This window comes from Eumetopias jubatus, unplaced genomic scaffold (genome assembly GCF_037043125.1).
Source record: "Eumetopias jubatus isolate StellerSeaLion01/CBP00866 unplaced genomic scaffold, mEumJub1_p1.0 scaffold_2, whole genome shotgun sequence".
Taxonomy (NCBI): Eukaryota; Metazoa; Chordata; class Mammalia; order Carnivora; family Otariidae; genus Eumetopias; species Eumetopias jubatus.
Window position 1 is genome coordinate 139,743,315 of NW_028274808.1, and position 16,562 is coordinate 139,759,876.

Here is a 16,562-nt window from a genome sequence, read left to right on the forward strand (position 1 = left end):
AAAGGGACTATTTACAGAGGGTAGAAAGGGTTAAGTTAAAGGAATCCACACTGATGGTGAAGCCCCTAGGGCTAGGAACAGGATGAAATCATTACTACCTTTATACTTGTAGGGCAAGGGAGGGATGCTGTTAGAATGAGAACTGGACTGTGGAAGAGGGGCTGTGGCTCCGTAGGGAACCAACCAGAACCACACACGGAGCAAGGCAGTGGGGAGAAGAGGGGAGGGATAGGGGTAGACACACCTTAACTTCTACCAGTGTCTCGGTTTGGCCAATCTCAACCAGAAGCCAAGGGCAAGGGAGCCTTGGAGAATCATTTCTGGAAAGTCAGTTTCCTAGAGCACAAACAGGGCAGAGGCTCAGTGTGGAGAGAGAATAAGCAGCAAAGGGACTTTTGGGAGTCACTAGTACTGACCATTGGTTCATTCCGGACACATTCCTTAGTGAGGGATATTTAAGGGAGACATATTGGAACTGGTTTTTAACAATTTATGAACATTCTCCCAGAGAGTGGGATTCTAGTAAACTTTCATAACTAACTGGTCTTGGAACTTGGTGGCCTTAAACCAAAATGAGTCAGGGGTAAAACTGCTAGCTTTTCTGTTCGTTTGTTTTAGAGAAAGTTGCAGGGTGGGTCTATTTTATTGTATAAGTCAAGTGACCACAGTTTTCCTGACAAGCGTTAAATCCAGGTTATAGGAGCTTTGGACCATTTTTAAACACCACTTTGTGCCCATGAAGGCCTTCTGGCCAAGACTTGGAAATCCTGGTTTTCATCTGGAACTTGCAAAGAAAATCAGCCAGGACAATGACCTATGACTATGTCCTAGGGCTGTCATGAGGACCGCATGAGGCAGAAAACATAAAGGAGTCATTGCTCTTGATTGCCTGACGTGCCTGATGTATTACTTGGGAGCGTCCTGGACGAGTAGCTACTCTGGGGACACCATTCTAAAGGACTCCTAGTTAGACTTCTCCCAGGCTCATTTGGGGCCAGAATCCATTATGCGATCATGGCATTTTAATATTAGGCTGAGACATATAAAACAACTGATACTGGACTATTTTTAACCAACAAAGTCAACAATTATATGGCGCTGAACCTGGTGAGATATTCTCAGTATCGTCTCCTCTCCTGTTCCCACAACGTCTCTTCAAAACCTTCGTCGGTGAGGTGTTGCAAAATCTGTGAGAACTCATTTTCTGCCACTCACCCCCAAGTTTTCTAAATTTCATGCCTATGAAATTTCAGGTCTCAGGAAACTTTTTCATAGGCAATCCTAATGATTCAGAGATTGGCTCCTGATACAGCTTCTCTAGGAGCCAGAGAGAGATGTGTTCTGGGGCTTAGAGCTCCGCTGTTGGGCAAGGGACAATCACAGGAAACCGCAAGGAAGTGAAGTTTACACCAAGTCCCAGTAGTATCTACGGAAATCCCAAGCAGGGTTGTGGCCTCCTTTCCCCCAGATTTTATGAAAACATGCTTTCTCAAGTCTTGCTGAGCTTGCAAATGTGCCATGAAAAGGTGCCAACAGATCTCAGCTGGTCAATGTCGCTGGCAATATTTTTGTTTTTGTTTTTGTTTTAATGTATCAAGCAGCTCCCCAGGGGGGACAGGCACCCATGGCCAGGCTCACAGAACGCCGAGACTTTGGGGCTCAGTTGCTTTCTGACTGTGCCATTGCCCCTTCACACGCCAATCAACTTATTTGAGCCTTGGTCGTCTCTCCAGGGTGAGTTAGGGACACTTCATAAATTTTTGTGAGTGCATAAAAGAACCTAGCCATTTTCACACTACATCAAGGATTCCAAGAGGGTTTGATGGTAATAAATACAGCATAAATAATCATCTTATTGTATCACGCATGGAGATTTGAATTATTCCTCTTTGTACTGGGGTTTCAACTACTTGCGGAAGATGAGCTAAGATGATCTGGGGCTGTGTAATTTCTTATTCATCTGGCTCATAGCTCGGTCCATGTGTGCCTGTCTTAGATTCAACCCCTTCAGGCAGGTTTTCTCCAAAGAACTTTGCCTCAGTTTTCAGAATGATTTTGCCATCTCAAAGGTGATGTCTTATGTTAATGAGAGGAGTAATCTAAAAAGAACATGACCAAAAAAAATGCAACCAGACTGTCATTTATTAATACAAATTTATATAGTGGCATATGTTATTGGAGAAATCAGAAATTCATAACACACAAATTGGTATTAGAAATACAAAGATTATTTGAGTCAAGAAATCAGGTTGACAGCACCACAAATGTTTCACTCAGTCTGAGCATGTGTGTCCTATCCAAGAACAATGAACACCTACAGGACACTGAAACTAAATGTCCTAAGACTGTGCAAACACATTCCAACATGACTTCCACATCCAGGCGCGGGTCTGCAGGCGGCCTCCAGGAGGCCCGGGGACCATAATAGGACAGCGAGGCAGAAAAAAGTCGCAGACTCCTCGCTTTCAAACTTCACAGCCAGTGGGGGAGAGCAAATAGCAACCCCGTAGGGCTTCTTGTTCCTCCTGACCTAATGACATGGTATAGAAGATTAGTAAAACACACACAAGGCATTAGTGAGCAAGTTAGAGAAATTGAAAAGGAGGGCTTTGACTGAAATATAATCCTGCAGCGGTCACCAAATTATCGGATTCCTGCTATGAAACAGAAAACATAAACAAAATGAGAAACTGTATCAAAGGAGTAAATCTCAGCTTCCCCCCCCCAACACTTCCTATTTAATAAGTGTGCATCCACTGAAGAAGTACCAGCATTCGAAAAAGTATACGTAGTCGGGGAGAAGAGCAGGAAGGGAGGGAGGTGGGAAGAGTCCCAGGCTTTCCTCTCACACAGAGAGCTCTTGGTCTCATGGTCCTCCCCGGATGCTATCCTTGTCGCTCAAGACCACGTACATGGAAGCTGCTGAGAGCACTCGGAGGTCTCGGTCTCCATCTCTTCCTGCATTAGCTTCACTCTGCACTTGCCTTCACTCTCCCCATGCATGTGTCCTCCTTGGCAGGAGTGGAAGGGATATGCACGAAGAATATCTGAGCAAAGGCAACGGTGCCGCTTTAGTGTGGAAGTGTTCCGGCAAGTGGGAACAGGGATAAAGAACGGGCCAAATCAAAAGTTGCTCCACAAATGATAGGCTTCCTGTCCTCGCAGAATTAGCATTAACCTGCCAGGTTGTTCTGGAGGAGATTCCACACCGGGCTGATGAGCTCTCCAGCCACGAGACACAATTCTGGATGCTCCCGAGGCTGACACAGAAGTTCTGCCCCACACCGCCCAAGCTGGTCTCAAGGAGCACGTGCCCAGTCAGGAGTTTCGGGTTCTGGGCTCACCCCATTCCAGCCTCTCCTGAAAACTTCACTCACCTCAGAATGCTAAGTCAGACTTTCCTCTAAATGTCCTGCTCTGGAGGCTGATTCACAGTTTCAACTTCTGGCTAATATGTTTTGATTTTTTTCTGTTCAGTCATCCTAAGACCACTGCTAGATTCATGCCTATGCCACATGGTGCTTCGTCGTTCCAATGAGGTTACTTATAATCCAAGCAGAAGAGGCAGTTTTGTTTTTGTTTTTTCCTATCTGCCTATGCGATCTTGCCACCAATGTCTCTCACCTCCCCTTCCTGAATTGATTCCTCTATCATTCAACCATGCCACCATTCACTTGTTTACCTAACAAATATTTCTGGAGTGCTCACTCTGTGCAAGGCACTGCTGAGGAACCAAAGGCACGGCTCACAAGGTCCTCTTCTCAAGAGCTTGGCATCTGGTAGAGATGCTGAAAACCGTTCATGGCTCACTCTTTCTAGCCTTCTAGAACCAAGGTGTTTGCAGAGTGGGATGTCCTCACAAGGCCTGGGTCATTCTACTACGACGACACAGTGTGCCGTTCTGATGTTGGCTCGGTGGCTGCGGTGCGCCGTACGGCAGGAGGAGAACATGTCTTTCACTCCTCGGTGATGAAATTGTGCCTGCATTTCAAAACAACACGACACGCATGCTTGTGTTTTTGCCACTCAGGCAAAAAACGAAAAAGAAACACAAAAGCAAGCTGTGTGCACACTTTGTACAAAATCCCGAAGCTGCTATTCGAACACTGAATCATTTTAAAGCCACGTGTTTATGGCCTTGTCACGTGCTGATGTGGTAAAAATAAATGCCTGAGCTACCAGAAAAGAACCCCCCGGAAAGAGAAATCCCTGAAAACCTGTCCTGGGATCGGCGCCTTCATCTGCTGTGAGCGTTGACACTTTATCTGTTGTGAGTACTAGTTGGCATCTCTTAACTCAGATTTCACTCTGAGCGGGGCTTTCTCCTAATTAGCTTTATTCAAATGAATCCCTTGCTTTTCTGAAACGCTAGCAAAATACAAAACTCGCAGCTAGCAAAGTACGCAGGTTTGTCTGCTATTGGCCTGGGCAAAGCCTGGGGTGGCAGGAAAGCGTGGTGGGTTTTGTAAGCATGCACGGCCGCGTGGAATTAAAAGGCCAGGTGCGCTGACCTTGTTCTGCAGCATTCTCTGTCAGGGAGGATGTCCTGACATGTCCTTGGTGCAGTGTAAACCAGTGGGGCACAAGGACATCCCCCTGGGCCTAGGGGGTCATGCATCACTAATAGGGTCAGGCCCCTCCTCTCTCTGTCTGCCCTTCTGTGGGGCGGGGGGGGCGGGGAGGCGGCGGTTTCCGCTGTGCCAGACTTCTGGTAGGGAGCTGTGCGATTTCTCCCGCCAAGTTGTGGGACAAGGCTCTCATCTAGAGCACTTTGAAACCCCCAGGTGAAAAGGCTCTGGGAATGCAAAGGACAGTTAGAGGCCATGGCGGGCAAGCTGTCAAGCAGATACAATGAGCAAATATACAGGCTGTGTCGATTAGCAGGATTTTGAATGGAATCGGAGCATCAGCAATCCAAGTTCTGCTGCCCAGAGGCCCAGGGAAAGCCCAAGTAGAAGAAAGATGGAGGTGGGAGAGGAAACCAATGTCCCCCCAGCACCCCCTCCCACCCCCCGACCCAGAGACCTGCCAGTGCACCTTCCCCAGTCGGCTGAGCTCCATTAGCTAGCTGGAAAGTCTAAGCCCTGGCCAATACTGAAATACGTGCTTTCTAAGACCAGCCTTACAGAAGGAGCAGTCTGTACCTGCTGACACTATTCAAGAGCTCTCCCGAAAGCCCTCTGCTCCAGAACTCTGGGGTCTCAGTGGTTCTTTGTTTAATGAGGTAGCTCAGTTGTGAGTTGATGTGTGTGATGTGTGCCTTCCACCACTCAAAGCTATAGTTTTCCCTTTTTAAACTGCAAGATTATAAAAATACCAGTATTTGACCCCTGTCTTTATAAAAATGATTTTAGAAAAAAACACACACAGGTCTCCTCCGTTACACTTCCGTTCCATCATGTAAGTTGTTGTGAACTCTGACTTCCAGATTCAGTTTTTTCACCTTAGCCCCTCTGAAGGCATAAGACCCCTCGGCGTCACTCAGGACGTTGACGTTCCGCACAGTGCAGTAGTGTCTGTTCAAGTTCTTCTCCACCCTGTCTGGGCTCCTCTTGGACACATCCACCTTGGTGTTCAGAGGGTATTCCTCCAGAATGTCCTCTGTGGGCGGTTTCTTCCTCTGCTTCTGGCATTTCCTGGCAAGGAAACAAGCCACCAAAAGCCCCAGAAGCAGGAGCATGACAGCAGCGAGGGCACTGCCGATAGACGCCCCAGTCTGGGAGAGAGAAGCGGCCACCAAGGGCTCTTGCATGTCGAGATTCAGGGACTTCATGTTGGTGCCATTCTTGACTTGGTCCCCTTCATTGTCATAGATGAGGGAATCGTCAAGGGTCAGACGGCCACTGGGGTCCACCAGGTCCCTTCGGTGGCGCCTCAGAGGCGCCGTGATAGAGCGCTGGACCCGGGGCCCTGAGATGGTGTCAGGGCCAATGATGTAGATCACCTGCAGGTACCACTGGTGTCCTGCTTCCACCTGCGGGAGGAGGGAGACAGAGAGACAAAGCACGCATGTCACTGTGGCCCACAGACCACTTCTTCGTGAGGGAAACGGAATGACCGTGAGCCTTGATAAATGGTCTCAATGAAAGCTTTAGCAGTGGTTGGTGCCTACGAGTCAAGAATTGAACCAAATATAGGTTTTATTTCATTTCCAAATTAGGGTCATCTTGGGCCAGCTACTCACACTCTTTTCTGTTTTCCTACCTGTGTATGGAAGAGCCCTACGAATTTTTTTTTAATTTTTTTATTGTTATGTTAATCACCATATATTACATCATTAGTTTTTGGTGCAGTGTTCCATGATTCATTGTTTGTTCATAACACCCAGTGCTCCATGCAGAACGTGCCCTCCTCAATACCCATCACCAGGCTAACCCATCCCCCTACCCCCCTCCCCTCTAGAACCCTTGTTTTTCAGAGTCCATCATCTCTCATGGTTCGTCTCCCCCTCTGACATACTACCCTTTTCTTCCTCTCCTGTTATCTTCTTCTTTTTCTTTTTTCTTAAAATATGTTGCGTTATTTGTTTCAGAAGTACAGAACTGTGATTCAACAGTCTTGCAAAATTCACAGCGCTCACCGTAGCACATACCCTCCCCAATGTCTATCACCCAGCCACCCCATCCCTCCCACCCCCAACCACTCCAGTAACACTCAGTTTCTTTCCTGAGATTAAGAATTCCTCATATCAGTGAGGTCATGTGATACATGTCTTTCTCTGATTGACTTATTTCACTCAGCATAACACCCTCCAGTTCCATCCACGTCGTTGCAAATGGCAAGATCTCATTCCTTTTGATGAGCCCTACGAATTTATCTTTCATCTTTTCTTTAGCTAAGTAAATACTCAGGATTGTCAGTCTTTATTGATAGCAGTGAAGTATTAATAATCATGTTTATTCCCAGTGACCTTCAATTGTTTGTTATGCTAACTTACTATTATTGATGAACTTCAGCTAGAGTCATTCAACAAATATCCACTAAACACCTACTCTGTGCATAATATGCAGATACATGACAAAAATGTCCTAAATCTGAACACTTCCTGGGTCATCCCCTGAGCGGTTAAGTCATCAAGTATTTTATTGCCATTTCCTGTGCCCCCATTGAAACCCTCCATGGTTTTGAACTAACTTCTGAGCAATGGCGACAGTTCTGAAATCCAAGGTCATGGATTACTACTTGAAGACAGGAAGAAGTGGAATTTGATTTTGGAAGTTCATATTTACTACAGGACTTAGAGTATTTTTGCTCATCAAATACTAGTAATTCTTGTCATTCTAAATTGCTGTACTGTATTTATGACTTTGTTAAATGTTTTCCACATGCCTGTGAAAATCAGCTGGTGTAGCATAGAGCCAAAAAGGCAGGCAATACAAAAGAGTTCAGGAAAATCCAGAGTACCATATGCACCCCTGACTCACACTATGACAAGTGACTATAAGCAAATTAAAGAACTTTATTATTGCTGTGGTCTATTGGGATGGGTGGTGAAAATTTGGGGTGAATGGGGCGCCTGGGAGGTGCAGTCAGTTAAGCATCTGACTCTTGGTTTCTGCTCAGGTCAGGATCTCAGGGTTGTGAGATCGAGCCCTGCATCTGGCTCCGTGCTCAGCAGGGAAGTCTGACTGAGAATCTCTCTGCCCCTCCCCCTGCTCATGCTCTCTCTCTCTCTCTCTCTAAAATAAATAAATAAAATCTTTAAAAAAAATGGGGGTGAATGATAAGCTTAACACCAATAAAAAAGACCCTCCAGCAAGAATGCTATAAAAAGAGACTGACAGCCCACAGATAATGTCATCTTCCATTTTGTAACTTTTTAAAGTGGCCTTGGTCCTATGCTTCTACTCTTTCCACCACACTCACCTTATAGAGTGCGTCTACTTTCAGGGTAAATCCATCCACACCTGGCATGCTACTGACCACATGGAAATCAGGCAACTCGGAAGCAAAGTGGGCCTCAAAGGGCACATCATGGAAGTACTTATCAGTTACTTCGGGCTGACTGCGGTCCTAGAATTTCAGAAAAAGAAACGAAAGGTTTAGAAAAATAGAACCACTGACCCGGCAGGTGGCAGTCACTGGGAGGAGAAAGGTACTCTCCACTCCTGCCTTGGGTTGGGTCAGGAGAGTGTGTGCTGTGAAAGCCCTTTCCTTAAGTCACCCACTGCCTCTGGGCACCCACTGCTCTCTTCAAGGAAGGACACTTGGTGGATTCTGTGATCTCAAAGCTCAAAGAGTGGGGTAGCCTAGACAAATAATTCTCAAGCCATTTGGTCTCAGGACCCCTTACACACTTAAAAATCAAGGACCCCAAAAGTCTTATGTTTACATGATTTATAACTATCAAGATTTACTCTATTTAAACTAACACTGAAAAATTAGAAAATACTCATTTTATAATTCATTTTAAAGTGGCAATGAAAAACCCACTGCATGTTAACATAAGTAACATTTTTTTAGAGAAAATACCTATATTCACCCCCAGCTCCTCAAAGAGAGCTGGCATTGTTTTACATTTTTGCAAATCTCTGCAAAGAACTAGATTCTCATAACTTCTATATTGCCTCAGTTGCGATATGTTAGTTTGGCTGAAGTATATGAAGAAAATCTGGCCTCACACAGATATGTAGTTGAAAAAGGGAGAAATGATTTCATACCTTTTTCAATTATCTGAAAAATATAGTTTTTCAAAGAGAAAAGAGAATAGGCTATTCTCTTTGATACTGAATCAAATTCGATAAGTGGTATTTTTGAAAGATTAATTACAATGTGGAATTTGAAACCATATCAATAAACCTTTCATACCTTCTACACTCATGAGGGAATTAGTGTGGGGGAAAAAAAAAAAGCAAGCATCATTATATTATTATGAAAGTGGTTTTGACCTTGTGGACTCCCTGAAAGAGAATCGGGGATATGCGGGGTCCATACTCTGAGAAAACACTGGTTCATACTCAGGGAAACACTGGCCTCAACTTTCCTTTTCCCGGGACGTTAATAACAGCTTGTCTTGTTACCCACTGTAACCATCACATTTGGCAATATGTGCTAGCATTTAGCTGATTAGAGAGAAACAACAAGAGCAATACGGATAGAGAGAATACCGTCAAGAGTGGGGTTCCGTCTGCTTGAGGCGGAATTCATAGCTAAGGAAATCAACTTGGGTGTCAGCTGTTTAACACTAACAGTTAGCATACCAGCAGCAGAAATCTGTGTTTTAGGTGTTTGTTTGGCTGAATGCATCCATACTGCGGCCCTTCATTGTAAATTGTCCCCGTGGGATCAAAGAAAGGCACATAGCCATCCTTGCCAGTACAAAGATAGACTTTCTCCAGCTGGAGTTTGTAAGCAGAATTAAGGTTTTGTTCTGGATTCCAAAGTACTCGGCCATAAAGGATTTGACCTGGAAAGATTGAGAGGCATTAATTAGGTCAGACTTTAAGATTAAAGAGAAAGAAATATCAAGGGTAGAAAGGATTTAACACACTCCCTTAGAGTCAAAAGTACCTCTCTATGAAGAGCTCTATGATTCCATGTGCCCTTAAAATACTCATTCATTCATTTATAGTTTCTTTTATTCCATAAACATTAACTAAGCATTTAAGGTATGCCAAGGACTCTGTTGTGCACAGGGGACACAAAGGTGAGTGAGATGCAGCTGAGAGGACAGAAATAAAACCTAACCAATTGCTAAAAATAACATTGCTAACATTTATCAAACTCATACTATTTGGTAGGTACTGTACTAAGTTCTCCCCATGTAAGAATTCACGTAGTGCTCATGATTTTATACGTGAGAAGTTGAGGCGCTGAGTGGTTAAGTGACTTGTTGAAGGTCACAAAGCTAGGAAGTAGTGGTGGTGGGATTCAAAGTCAAGGGACTTGGGCTCTTAAACCCACCCTTATCACAACACGATACCGTTAGGAACCACAATAGAGGAAGGTACATAATGTTACATGAGCACATAGCTGAGCACAGAGATCTGCCTGGGGAGAGGTATGGAAAGGTTTAAAGAGGAGATAATGTTTGAGCAATACCCTAAAACATGAGTAGGCATTTGAGGTAGGAGACTGGGGAGAGCATTTTAGGCAAAAGAAAGTCCACGCACAAAATACTGTACGCTGGAAGGTGAGTCCTGGTGTGGCTACTGTCTCCTTAGTGTCTGCCATGGCACTTTCTTTACATCTACGTCTACTTTCTCTCCTTATACTATCTTATTTATTCTTCCCAAGAGCCCAAGAGATAGGTTCAATTATTATCCTCATTTTAAATAACGTGTCCAAGGTTTCCTATCTGTGACACGGGAGGATGAGAAATTGAGCACAAATCTGTCATGCAGATCATTTGCTATGTGGCACTGAGTAGGTCAGTGTGACTAGAGAGGAGGAAGTTTAGAGGCTCTGGCAGGAGAGACCCCTGGGAAGACAGGTTAAGGGTGCTGGGGAGCCTGGACGTCGGTAAGAAATGGGGAACACTGGAAGCAGGGGTGTGACATCAACACACCGGGGCTTCAGAAACATGGAGAATGGAGGAAAGACAGAAAGCCTAGAGTCGCAGAGATTGGGTCAGGGGCTATGCTAATACTCTTGAGAGACAGGTATCTAAAATAGAGCTGTGAAGCATGGGATGAACTCAAGAAATGTCTGGGAGTCAGATTCTGCTGATCTTAATGATAGGAGGCACAGGAGAAGAGGAGGAAGATCCTGAGGTTTTCCCCCCGGGGCACGGGGAGTATGAAGATGCAGTCAATGTGGCAGCGGATGTGGTAGGAGGGAGGTAAGTCCTATTCTAGATACTTCTGGGTGTCTGAAAGACATCCATTTGAAGCAGCTTGGTGGTTCCAGACTCACATGTGGAAATGTAGAAATGACGTTCGGAGAGAGCAGGGTGAAGTCAACTCTTAAGGAACGGCTGTGGAGGAGTAGGAGAACAGGGAGTTCAGAGCAAAGGGATGCGCCAAGCCACAGGGATGACCAGAGGCTGCAGGGGAGTAAGACCAGAAGGAGTCACGCACAGAACCTGGGGATAATAACGTGGATATAGCAGAGGATGAAGACCCAGGGCAGGAGAGTGACGAGTGGCCAGAGAAGCAAGACTGTGTCAGGTGAGGCTGGGGCAAAGGAAACCCAACAGGAAATAAGTGTCAAAATCCATAAATTTGGTGTCGTTGACAAAAGAGAGTTCTAAGTTGTGCGTGGTGGGACAAACCCAGACTGTGACAGATGGACGGAGGTGAAGGGCCATAGAGACAGTGTGTGCTCACCGCTTGCTCTTTGAAGAAGTTTCTCAGAGAAAAGAAAAGGAGAAAACAGACTGAAGTTTGAAGGGCAGTTAGGGCTGAGGGATGCTTTGCTTTTTCTGTTATGGGTAGGACCTGAGTGTGTTTTTAGGATGAGAGAAAAAGCTCAGATATGAGGAGAAGGTTAAAGTAAGAAAAAGGCAGAAGGGGCCATTGAGAGAACAAAGGCAGATAATTGGCTAATTCGTTTATTCAACCAATCAATATTTATTAGGCACCTAGGCATGGTGGTCTGGTGTGCAAATTTGATATCTGGGTTTTGTGGAACTCATTGTCTAGTGGTAGAAAGAGGCAACAAGGAAAGAAATATGTAATATATATTATACAATATTAAAATTGTGAGAAGTACTATAAAAAATGAATAATGTTCTGTGAAAGTGAAAAATATGAAGGCCTATATTCAATTGTCTGGTGTGGTCAAGGAAAGCCTCTTTGAGGCGGTTAACAATTAAGTAGAGACCTGAAGAAGAAAGGGCTATCCTTTTGAAACGTGAAGGAAACCATGTCTGGGGTGAGCAGGGGGCAGAGGAACCATTTCTAGCAGAGAAAGCATGATGGAGAGTACACAGACATTTGGCAACCTTGAGGTTGGTAGGTAGTGAGGGTCATGTTGCAATCTCTCTCTGAGTAACTGAGAGATAAAGCAACTTATCCAAAGTCAGACAGCATGTTAGAATCTGGTTGGAAACCCTAGTCTTCTTACCACTCAGACCAGAGTTTTTCCAGAGTACCACACTGCCAATCGTTACAGTACCAAATATGTGATCTTATTTTGACACAACATGAAGGAAGGATATGGGTCTGTTCCTTGGACTAAATCTTGGCTATCCTAGAACCAAACCCAGGGGAATCTTCAATGGAGAGTTGCCCGAAAGCCAACGAGCAGAGATGCTAGTCCAAAGACCTGTTCTAAAGCATCTCAGGTCTAGCCACAGTCTCTTTCTGCAGGTGAAGGAAACAACTTACCTTTTGAGAAGGCCCCTTTGTAATCCATTTCTGCCAGTGACATATCAGATGTATTGGGATCCATTAGGAACACCTTCTCATTATTGCAGAGCTGAAATTCGGTATTGAGCGAATACACAACTGGTACAGGGCGGTTGGTCTGCTGGAATGCAATGGGGATCAGGAATCTAAATGCAGGAGAAACGAGAGCTCCTTGAGAGCAGGGTCCACTTTGCAAACTTCAGGCTGTCTTCCCTGCCCGCCCTTCTCAGGATTGTGAACTGTGCTTTGCGGCAGGTGCTAAATAATCACTGAAGAAAGAGATGCGGGTAGGAGAAATAACCTAATTCATCTTTAGAAGTCTTTTGTACTCTTTGCTTTTCCTAGCCCTTTCATTCTGAAGGTCCCCACGGTTGCTCTTTGATTGCTGAAGGGCTCACCGCCACAGTGCCCTGCCTAGACTTCTCCTTCCCAGATCTGCCTGCTCTGAAACTTTGACTCTTTCAACCTGATCCAAACATGATGTCCCACTCTTCAAGACACTGCCAAACAATACTCTCTTGCCTCACTCCTTACGTCAACCTCCCTGGCCTTCTCTCTTGGTCTTTTGAATCTGCTCTTTTCTTCCCAGCCTCTGGCACATAAGGACTCCTCCAGCCAGACTGGCCTTCTTTAGGTCTCTTGACATGTTCTCTATTCCATATTTCTACTGCCTTGGGACTCACTATTCCACAAATATTCACTGAGCTTTTATTATGTGATAGACATTGTTCTAGTAATGGGAATTCATCTGTGAGCAGAGCAGAAAAACATATGCCCTCAGGGACAATATGTTACCATAGGGAGTCGGTTAATAAATAAGTTCAAAAACGTATAGTACAGGAGAAGGAAGCAGGTGATGAAGAAAAATACGAGGCAGAGAAAGGGAATGCTAGGAAGAGGTTCAGCTGGAAATTTTAAATATGGCGGTCACAGAAGGCCTCAGGGAGAGGAAAACTAGGAGGTTGGAGCTACCCTTACCTGAGATGGGAAAACTGTGGGAGGACTAGATTTGGTGGAGGAAGAGGAGGGATTCAGCAACAGGCATGTTCAACTTGGGAGGCCTATAGGAGAGCCAGGTGGAGAGGCAGAGCAGTCAATCTGATGCACAAGTCTGGATGTGAGAGGTGAGCCCTGGCCTGAAGGTGCTCCTTTGTATTTAAAACCTTGGGAACGAATGATGAGTGAGACCACCACATGAAAACAGAGACAGAATAGACGGTTCTGGCACGGCGCTTAGGGTGCTCCAAATTCAAAGGCAATGGAAAAGAGGAGGAACCAGCAGAGCAAACAGTGAGGGGAAAGCCAGTGGGCAGAATAAAAGCCTACAGAGCATGACACTGCAGCTGAGTGCAGAAACTGTTTCAAGGAGGAGACTGAACTGTTAACTGTTGTAAAGCCATCGCACAAAGAAAGATGAGACTCAACCCCTGGTTCTAGTAAGACACAGTCATTGGTGACCTTGACAAGATCAAGCTGGGTGAAGGGATGAGAGCAGAAGCCTCACTGAAGTGGGCTCAAGAGATAATGGAAGGTGCTAAACTGGAAACTGCGAGTCCAGGCAACTCTTGAGGGACAACTTGAAGTACAAGGGGGAAAATGGGTGTGGAGGGAAAAATGGAGTCAAGAAAGGACTTTTTTTTAAAGATGGGAGAAGTTACATGTTTTTAATGCTGATTGGAGTGATTCACAGAGAGAGGAGAATGGCTTATAAGATGCTCTTTTAAAGCCGGATGAGAGGATTTGGGTTTCAGCGCACACGTGGGGCGGCTGGCTTGGAATAGGAGCTAGGACTGTTCCTTCATACGGTATGTGCAGATGCAGGGAGTGAGTAGCTATGATGGTAGGAGCTTGGGTGAGTTCTCCTCTGATTTCTTCTGTGTCCTCCATGAAATAGGACACAAGATAATCAGCTGAGGGTGAGGATGGGGGAGATACAGCAATCTGAGTGGGAAGGAATAAAATAGTTGAGAAGAGTGAGAGAGTGAAGCCAGTGGTTAGGGAACTGTTTTTATTTTGTGCTGGGAAGCTCTGAGGGTTGACTTGAGATTAGTGATAATGAATCTGAAGTTTCCTGACTTTGACCTTGCTGGGCATTCTGCAGGAACACTCCTCTGTCTGCCTTTCTTTGCCTAGTTAACTCTTATTTATCCTCCAGATCTCAACTCAAACACCACAGTGTCTAGGCAGTTCACCCTCTTTCTCCTCCCTTCCAGGCTAGGTCAAATCCCATATCATTTGTTCCCTCTCTCTCTCTCTCTCTCTCTGTCTCTATTTAATTAATTAATTAATTTGAGAGCGAGAAGGAGAAAGAGTAGGGGGAGGGGCAGAGGGGGAGAGAAAGTCTTAAGCAGACATGGGGCTCGATCTCACAACCCTGAGATCATGACCTGAGCTGAAATCAAGAATCAGATGCTTAACCGACTGAGCCACCCAGGCGCCCCTTATCATTTGTTCTCATTACACTGTGCACTCTTCATTCACAGTACTTATCATGATTTGATATTTTATTTAAATACAGTGACTTTAAATGTAAATTGGGTCGAAGGCTGCTTCACCCATTACAGGTTCCATAGACTCACAGCCCATATCTATTTGCTCACTGTTTTATCTTCATTGCTGGCCAAGCTTCTGACACATACATTTGTTAAAAGATAATGCATGAGTGATAACTGCAGTGCTTTATACTTGCAACAGAGTCCTTCCGACCATTCCTTACTTTTAATTGAAAGTGCTTCAGTGGGGAGATTTGAGAGGATTGGGGTATAGGAGGAACTTGGAGCGTAGGAGCAACCCACACAAGCTAGGGCTGACCCTGCTTCGACAACTTTGATATAACCATTAGTGGCACCAAGAGCTCATTTAGCGGACTCAGCAAAACAGGTTTTTCTTGTTGATCCCAGTATTACCAGATTCCATGTAGTGTCTGACACCTAAGATATTCAATGAATATTTACTGATTAAATAGAACAAACAATGGACTAGAGATGATGATGATGATTTATAAGGTTGGAAGGTCTGACAGACTTCAAAAAACAGGCATTCTAGGAGACACAATTCTTTTTCCTTTTTAAAAGAATATCTCAACTGATTTTTTTTTTTTTTTAAGATTTTATTTATTTATTTGACAGAGACAGAGATAGCGAGAGAGGGAACACAAGCAGGGGGAGTGGGAGAGGGAGAGCAGGCTTCCCGCCGAGCAGGGAGCCCGATGCAGGGCTCGATCCCAGGACCCTGGGATCATGACCTGAGCCGAAGGCAGATGCTTAACGACCGAGGCACCCAGGCGCCCCAGGAGACACAATTCTTTTGAATTAAGTCTGAATTCCCTGAGTCAGTCTTGATTTTATTTTTTGTGTTGCAGGTCTACCGCATCCCTAGGGAGCCATATAGACGATCATAAGCAGGGTTAGGCCCTACGGAAAGTCACCCTGGAAATAACAGGGACCCCACAAGTAACGATCTCCCTGATGTAAGGCAAAAACTTCCAACCCTAAAGCCTCAGTAAACTGACTCAACAACAGTCTTCCCTCTGCAGCCTCCCAGACCCACACAGCACCAGGGGTAGAGATGCGTTGGTGTCTTTTTGCTCCTTTTTGCCATTTTCGAATGGCAAAAGACTTAAAAAAAAAAAAAAAAAAAAGGTCTGGCACCTACCCTGGAGAAACTCTTCTTACATATGTACGCTCAGAGACACATATAGTATTCTTCGTAACAGAATGTGGAATTCTACGCCAAGCAGAATGGTCAAATAAATTGTGGAATACTCCCACAATGAATACCTTAAGGCAGTGAGGCACAAAGCACAGCTACATGAATCAACACAAATGTTGATACACTTATGAATCAAGAAGTGATTCAGTGAGCAAGAAAGAAAAGTTGCAGAGAGAATTTGTGCAGTATGACATTTTTATATCGCTCAAAAACATGCAAAACCATGCAGAAGTAAATACGAGGTAAACCATAAACCAAAACAAGGGATGATAAGTACCAATATCAGTCTAGTGGTTACACAGGTGGAAAGGTGGAAAAGACAGTGCAACTGGAGGGGTACTCAGGGTATAGGTACTGGGAATGTTCTAGTTCTTTTTTTTTTTTTTTTTTAAGATTTTGTTTATTTATTTGACAGAGAGATAGAGAGAGAACACAGGTAGGCAGAGCGGCAGGCAGAGGGAGAAGGCGAAGCAGGCTCTCTGCCGAGCAGGGAGCCCGATGAGGGGCTCGATCCCAGGACCCCAGAATCATGACCTGAGCCGAAGGCAGCCGCTTAACCGA

The 16,562-nt window shown here is 44.9% G+C and overlaps 1 protein-coding gene across 1 annotated transcript in view; it reads right to left on the reverse strand.

Annotated features, from left to right (window-relative positions):
• Window positions 1–5,054: 5,054 nt before the first annotated feature.
• Window positions 5,055–16,562, reverse strand: part of FRAS1 (Fraser extracellular matrix complex subunit 1) — a 400,353-nt gene continuing 388,845 nt past the window's right edge. Inside the window, exons 71-74 of the mRNA XM_028100674.2 lie at window positions 12,270–12,436; window positions 9,201–9,406; window positions 7,867–8,013; window positions 5,055–5,974 (exon numbers count right to left, since the gene is read on the reverse strand). Of these exons, the coding sequence (XP_027956475.2) occupies window positions 5,381–5,974; window positions 7,867–8,013; window positions 9,201–9,406; window positions 12,270–12,436 (1,114 nt within the window). The 3' untranslated portion in view covers window positions 5,055–5,380. The remainder of the gene's footprint in view (window positions 5,975–7,866; window positions 8,014–9,200; window positions 9,407–12,269; window positions 12,437–16,562) is intronic.